Source organism: Oncorhynchus tshawytscha, unplaced genomic scaffold (genome assembly GCF_018296145.1).
Source record: "Oncorhynchus tshawytscha isolate Ot180627B unplaced genomic scaffold, Otsh_v2.0 Un_contig_14536_pilon_pilon, whole genome shotgun sequence".
NCBI lineage: Eukaryota > Metazoa > Chordata > Actinopteri > Salmoniformes > Salmonidae > Oncorhynchus > Oncorhynchus tshawytscha.
Window position 1 is genome coordinate 7,302 of NW_024608792.1, and position 7,699 is coordinate 15,000.

The following is a 7,699-nucleotide window of genomic DNA, read 5'->3' on the forward strand; positions in this document are numbered from 1 at the left end:
AAGTATATTTAAAAAAACAACAACAACAAATTATTAATACTTTTAGATTCAAGTAGACGACTTCTGTCATGGACGTTTAAAAAAGATGTAAAAAAGCAGTTCCGAAAACCATCGGCCGCTTCTCCGAATGTGGTCACTGGTGTATTTATGGGGGAAGGCATCAGATAAACTGAAACTGACGTGGATTCCTGCTTCACAACGAGACTGTTTGAAAAAGTGAAGAGACTAGTTGTTTTTCTGTGAAGCGACAGCTTTACTATAAATGTTGACTGGAAGCGAAACCCGCCAGAGAGAAACTATAGAGAGAGAGAGAGAGAGAGAGAGAGAGAGAGAGACACCCCTGGTGGAGAGGACAGTTACTGAGGACTTCTCAGAAACCGTGTTCACTTTAAAATGAAAGCGAAACTGATGTGTGTTGGTGTGGTGCACGGTGCTGAACGTTTATTTAGCTCCTTACCGATCACAGGCGGACAGATGATCAAACCAACAAGGAGAGAGAGTAAGAGAGGATGTGAAAGACAATGTGGATATACTATACCGTCGGATTACCGCGTCTTCTCTCTACTAGTTTGGACGTTTATTGATGATCAAGAACAGGATTAATACCGCTGTGATTCTGTGATTAAAAACGTCGGAAAATATAAAAAGTGCATCAGGAAAAGAAACTACATTGCACTCGTTTTGCAAAACGGTAAGAATATTTTAACATGGCTGCCTATTGCGGATTTGACCTTTTTGTCTTCTTTCAAATAGATTTTAGTTTTGTTTCGCAACATTGACTATTGTGCAATTCAATTGCGCCGTAATAAAAGCAACCTGACAATACACCATTTTCTACATAATAAGTCATAAAATATATATATTTTTGGACTAGACAACAGTCAACATGACCACCAGTATAATATACTCATTTAAAACACGATTCCCGTTTGCTTTATAGCGGTAAGGTTGGGGCCAGTGAAACAGGACGAACTAGGATACATCTACTACTAATATCTACTGCCATATAAACTATTGTATATATACTACTATACTGTGAACAGCTTTAGAGTTGGTTTAAATCAATGTCAATTTACCTCGCTAGGATGGAGAATGTTTACAATCCACGTTTGTTCTCTTGGCAACAGTTGTCTTTTTTTTTTTTTTAAAGGTTTGACCCAACATCTGTGGGACTATCAGTTAGTTAAATGGTTGGTAGGCAGACGGGATACAGACAGACCCAGCAGGTTGGTAGGCAGGTAGGCAGACGGATACAGACAGACCCAGCAGGTTGGTAGGTAGGCAGGCAGACGGATACAGACAGACCCAGCAGGTTGGCAGACAGATACAGACAGACCCGGTAGGTTGGTAGGTAGGCAGATACAGACAGACCCGGCAGGTAGACAGACAGACCCGGCAGGTAGACAGACAGACCCGGTAGGTAGGCAGACAGACCCGGTAACTGTAGACATTTTAGGTTTCCATTGAGCCGGGTTTAATAAGACAAACAACATATATATATATATAAATACATAGAGACAGAGATATTTCACGTTATATATTATCTACCTCACTTGCTTTGGCAATGTTAACACATGTTTCCCATGACAATAAAGCCCCTTGAATTGAATTGAGAGAGAGAGGTGTCACGGAAACGGTAGAGATAGGAGACATTTTCCGAAGGTCGACAACATTTTATCCATTGAACAGGGGTGGATTTTTCTATCTGTCTAACCCTCTTTATTAAAATAAACAAAACAAATGATGATGCTAAGTACCATCACTCATTCATATATCTTTATGTACATATTCTTTATCCCCTAACACTGTGTATAAGACAGTAGTTTTGGAATTGTTAGTTAGATTACTTGTTGGTTATTACTGCATTGTCGGAACTAGAAGCACAAGCATTTCGCTACACTCGCATTAACATCTGCTAACCGTGTGTATGTGACAAATAAAAATTGATTTGATTTGATTTGCTAACTGTGTATTTATTATTTAATTTTTTTTTAAATAAATGAATTGCTTTCGACTTGCTTTTCTGGTTGGCTGGCAGGTTTCACCATTTACAGGAGTTCCAAGGATCATTGTACCACATCTAAACCCCTGTGAACTACATTTCCCATAAAACCTCAAATATCGGCATTTTCAGCTGTTTGAAGCTGGTGATAGTAAAACTGCAAAAAAAAAAAACTGAATTTTTATAGAATGGGAAGCATAGAAATAGAGCACATAGAACAGATGAACCGCTTCTTAGACTTGCTTTCAATGAGAATGACAGATCTATAGTTCACATTTCTTACATATTTGCAGCTTTAAAATGGTAGGCAGCTGTCGTATGCTATTTTCTATGGAAAACTTTTCTAAATGTTGATTTAAAAGAAATAATCACTGGACAAGTTAATGGAAACATAGATCTTATCAGAAGTGGTAGTAGTGGTAGTAGTAGTAGTGGTAGTAGTGGTAGTAGTAGTAGTGGTAGTAGTAGTAGTGGTAGTAGTAGTAGTAGTAGTAGTAGTAGTAGTAGTAGTAGTAGTAGTAGTGGTAGTAGTAGTGGTAGTAGTGGTAGTAGTAGTAGTGGTAGTAGTAGTAGTAGTCAGTAGTAGTAGTGGTAGTAGTAGTAGTAGTAGTAGTGGTAGTAGCAGTAGTAGTAGTGGTAGTAGTAGCAGTGGTAGTAGTAGTAGTAGCAGTAGTAGTAGTAGGTGGTGGTAGTAGTAGTAGTGGCAGTAGTAGTAGTAGTAGTAGTAGGTGGTAGTAGTAGTGGTAGTAGTAGTGGTAGTGGTAGTAGTAGTAGTGGTAGTAGTAGTGGTAGTAGTAGTAGTGGTAGTAGTAGTAGTAGTAGTGGTAGTAGTAGTAGTAGTAGTAGTAGTAGTAGTAGTAGTAGTAGTAGTAGTAGTGGTAGTGGTAGTGGTAGTAGTAGTGGTAGTAGTGGCAGTAGCAGTAGTGGTAGTAGTAGTAGTAGTAGTAGTAGTAGTAGTAGTAGTAGTAGTAGTAGTGTAGTAGTAGTGGTAGTAGTAGTAGTAGTGGTAGTAGTAGTAGTGGTAGTAGTGGTAGTAGTAGTAGTAGTAGTAGTAGTAGTAGTAGGTGGTGGTAGTGGTAGTAGTGGTAGTGGTAGTAGTGGTAGTAGTAGGTGGTCTGACGGTCTCTCCCTCCCTCTTTCAGGATGCCAGGGTAACATAGCTCCTATCATAAGTAGTAGTAGTAGTAGTAGTAGTAGTGGTCTGACGGTCTCTCTCTCCCTCTCTCAGGATGCCAGGGTAACATAGCTCCTATCATAAGTAGTAGTAGTAGTAGTAGTGGTAGTAGTGGTAGTAGTAGTGGTAGTAGTAGTGGTAGTAGTAGTAGTGGTGGTCTGACGGTCTCTCCCTCCCTCTCTCAGGATGCCAGGGTAACATAGCTCCTATCATAAGTAGTAGTAGTAGTAGTAGTAGTGGTCTGACGGTCTCCCTCCCTCTCTCAGGATGCCAGGGTAACATAGCTCCTATCATAAGTAGTAGTAGTAGTAGTGGTCTGACGGTCTCTCTCTCTCTCAGGATGCCAGGGAACTGTGTAGCGATGGGAGAGGGTTGGGACCGCTCCCCCTGTAGGATGGTCGCTCACAGCGCTGTGGAAGAACAAGACACAACAACAAAAGCACCATCGTCATCATCATCACCTTCTAGACCTCTAGGCGCCTCCTCCACCTTCCTCTCGACTCCACACTCGGACCACCACGCAACCTCGCCATCATCATCATCACCACCATCGTCATCATCATCAGTTTCCCAGTCACACCGTCAGCGCCCATCCAACCAGTGTGTGGCGTCCCTATCCCAGGACCAGACCTGTTAGACCACCAGCCTCCTCTTCCCCTCCTGGACCCAGTGCCCACCCACTTTCCTCTGTTCCCCTGCAAGGTAGACTTCCTGTTGATCACCCGGACGGCCGCCATGTTGGAACGTTCCGGCTTCTACTGGGGCCCGCTAGGAGTGGAGGAGGTAATTACACAATCTTATCAATTTATCTGATCAGAACCTGGTTTCCTCTCGAGGTTTTCTTCCTCGGTTTTCTGGGCCTTTCTAGGGAGTTTTATTTCCTAGCCACCGTGCTTCTACATCTGCATTTCTTGCTGTTTTTTTGTGTTTTTAGGTCCGGGTTTCTGTATAAGCACAAAAAGGCTTTATAAAATTCATTTGATTGATTGATCAAATGTTATTTATATAACCCTTTCACAACAATAATGGTCAGAGTAAAGGAACAGAGACAGCTGTCATTAATGTAATAAACTGATAAATAAGAGATTTCAAAATCCAACGAGATGACATGAAGTTAAAGGAGAAGTGATTTTTTATTTTACAACCAAATCTTTTTGATGTTAATTCTATCCTCCTCCTCTTCTTCCTCCTCCTCCTCCTCCTCTTCTCGCAGGCTCACAGTCGACTGAAGGACGTTGCCACAGGAACATTCTTGATCCGGGACAGTCGTCAGAAAGACGTCTTCTTCACGCTGTCCTATCGCGCGGCCAGCGGCCCGGTCAGCGTACGCATCGTCTATAAGGGACAACGGTTCAGCCTGGCAGGAAGTGAGCACTCTTTCCCCTGTCTCTTCTTCCTGCTCGAACACTACATTCATTCCTCTAAGAAAAGCCTGACCGTTCCGTACAGGAAGCAGCGCCCTACGCTCCAGGAACTGTGCAGGAAACAGGTCGCGGAGTCGTGCGGCGGTGAGGTGGAACGGGTCGCCAGGGTCCCGTCAACCCAATCCTAAAACACTTCCTGTTAGAGTTCCCTTACAGGATATGATGTCACAGAGGATGCCGTTGAGGCGGGACTTGATTTGATTTCGGGTCGGTACTGAAGGGTTTTCGGATCGGTCGCTTTGAAACTAGAGACCGGGTCGTGGTTAGAAACGAGGTCAGAGTTCAAAACCGCACCCTATTCTCTAAACGGTGCACTACTCGACAGGGTCATAGGTCACACTTGGTTTGGGTTTATCCGGTTTGGTGGTGGTCCCTGGAGGATTTTAAGGGACCGTATATATGTGGACCACCACAACAACGACAGGTTATGGGGCGGCTGCATTAAAGAACCACCACCGGGGTTGTGTTCTGATCCGGGTCGCTGACCCTGTGAGGTGGACGGTTTGGTTAGTGGACTGGTTCTGCCGTTGTAGGCAGGGCTGGGTTCGCTGTAGCACGACAACTCAAGCATCAATACTTTACAATGTTTACAATGTTGTTTACAAACTTTACAACGAATGTTTACGCTACACAATATTACAGTACTGTATGTATAACTGTGTACTCTCTGGTACTAACAGGTACAACTGTGTACTCTCTGGTACTAACAGGTACAACTGTGTACTCTCTGGTACTAACAGGTACAACTGTGTACTCTCGGGTACTAACAGGTACAACTGTGTACTCTCTGGTACTAACAGGTATAACTGTGTACTCTCTGGTACTAATGGGTATAATTGTGTACTATGTAGTACTGCCGGGTACAACTGTGTACATTCTGGTACTAATGGGTATAACTGTGTACTATGTAGTACTAATGGGTATAACTGTGTACTATGTAGTACTAATGAGTATCTGTGTACTATGTAGTACTAATGAGTAACTGTGTACTATGTAGTACTAATGAGTAACTGTGTACTATGTAGTACTAATGAGTAACTGTGTACTATGTAGTACTAATGAGTAACTGTGTACTATGTAGTACTAATGAGTAACTGTGTACTATGTAGTACTAATGAGTAACTGTGTACTATGTAGTACTAATGAGTATCTGTGTACTATGTAGTACTAATGAGTATCTGTGTACTATGTAGTACTAATGAGTATAACTGTGTACTATGCATCATATCTGCGGTGCAGACTACCTCTAGGGTGTTTTAAAGGATAATAAATATGACATATATATTTCAGCCCCGTCTTCCTGTCGGTCTGTGTGTTGCTGTTAGACAATATTTTATAATGCTCCTTATCAGTTAACAACAAATTCTTATTTTACAATGACGGTCCTACCCCCTCCCCCAGACAGAGAGATGGACGGACAGACAGACAGACAGAGAGATGGACAGACAGAGAGACGGACAGACAGAGAGACGGACAGACAGAGAGACGGACAGACAGAGAGACGGAGAGACAGAGAGACGGACAGACAGACAGAGAGACGGACAGACAGACAGAGAGACGGACAGACAGAGAGACGGACAGACAGAGAGACGGACAGACAGAGAGACGGAGAGACAGAGAGACGGACAGACAGAGAGACGGACAGACAGAGAGACGGACAGACAGAGAGACGGACAGACAGAGAGACGGACAGTCGGAGAGACAGAGAGACGGACAGACAGACAGAGAGACGGACAGACAGACAGAGAGACGGGCGGACAGACAGACAGACAGAGAGACGGACAGACAGAGAGACGGACAGACAGAGAGACGGACAGACAGAGAGACGGACAGACAGAGAGACGGACAGACAGAGAGACGGACAGACAGAGAGACGGACAGACAGAGAGACGGACAGTCGGAGAGACAGAGAGACGGACAGACAGACAGAGAGACGGACAGAGAGACGGACAGAGAGACGGACAGACAGACAGAGAGACGGACAGACAGAGAGACGGACAGACAGAGAGACGGACAGACAGAGAGACGGAGAGACAGAGAGACGGACAGACAGAGAGACGGACAGACAGAGAGACGGACAGACAGAGAGACGGACAGACAGAGAGACGGACAGTCGGAGAGACAGAGAGACGGACAGACAGACAGAGAGACGGACAGACAGACAGAGAGACGGGCGGACAGACAGACAGACAGAGAGACGGACAGACAGAGAGACGGACAGACAGAGAGACGGACAGACAGAGAGACGGACAGACAGAGAGACGGACAGACAGAGAGACGGACAGACAGAGAGACGGACAGACAGAGAGACGGACAGACAGAGAGACGGACAGTCGGAGAGACAGAGAGACGGACAGACAGACAGAGAGACGGACAGACAGACAGAGAGACGGACAGACAGACAGAGAGACGGACAGAGAGACGGACAGACAGAGAGACGGACAGACAGAGAGACGGACAGACAGAGAGACGGACAGACAGTCGGAGAGACGGAGAGAGACAGAGAGACAGAGAGACGGAGAGAAGGAGAGACGGACAGACAGAGAGACGGACAGACAGAGAGACGGACAGAGAGACGGAGAGACGGACAGAGAGACTGAGAGACGGACAGAGAGACTGAGAGACGGACAGAGAGACTGAGAGACGGACAGACAGACAGACAGACAGAGAGACGGACAGAGAGACAGAGAGACGGACAGACAGACAGAGAGACGGACAGACAGAGAGACGGACAGACAGAGAGACGGACAGACAGACAGAGAGACAGACAGACGGACAGAGAGACAGACAGAGAGACGGACAGACGGACAGAGAGACGGACAGACAGACAGAGACAGACAGACAGACAGACGGACAGACAGAGAGACGGACAGACAGACAGACAGAAAGACGGACAGACAGTGAGACGGACAGACAGAGACGGACGGACAGACACAGACAGTGAGACGGACAGACAGACAGACTAGTAGTACTAATGAGTAACTGTGTACTATGTAGTACTAATGAGTAACTGTGTACTATGTAGTACTAATGAGTAACTGTGTACTATGTAGTACTAATGAGTATCTGTGTACTATGTAGTACTAATGAGTATCTGTG

The 7,699-nt window shown here is 44.9% G+C and overlaps 1 protein-coding gene across 1 annotated transcript; it reads left to right on the plus strand.

Annotated features, from left to right (window-relative positions):
• Positions 1-317: 317 nt before the first annotated feature.
• Positions 318-5,584, plus strand: LOC112240329 (suppressor of cytokine signaling 1). Its single transcript, XM_042313671.1, is given in 5 exon segments — positions 318-691; positions 3,516-3,784; positions 3,787-3,959; positions 4,390-4,705; positions 4,708-5,584. Coding segments are annotated over 4 exon segments (813 nt in total). The 5' UTR covers positions 318-691; position 3,516; the 3' UTR covers positions 4,764-5,584.
• Positions 5,585-7,699: the final 2,115 nt, after the last annotated feature.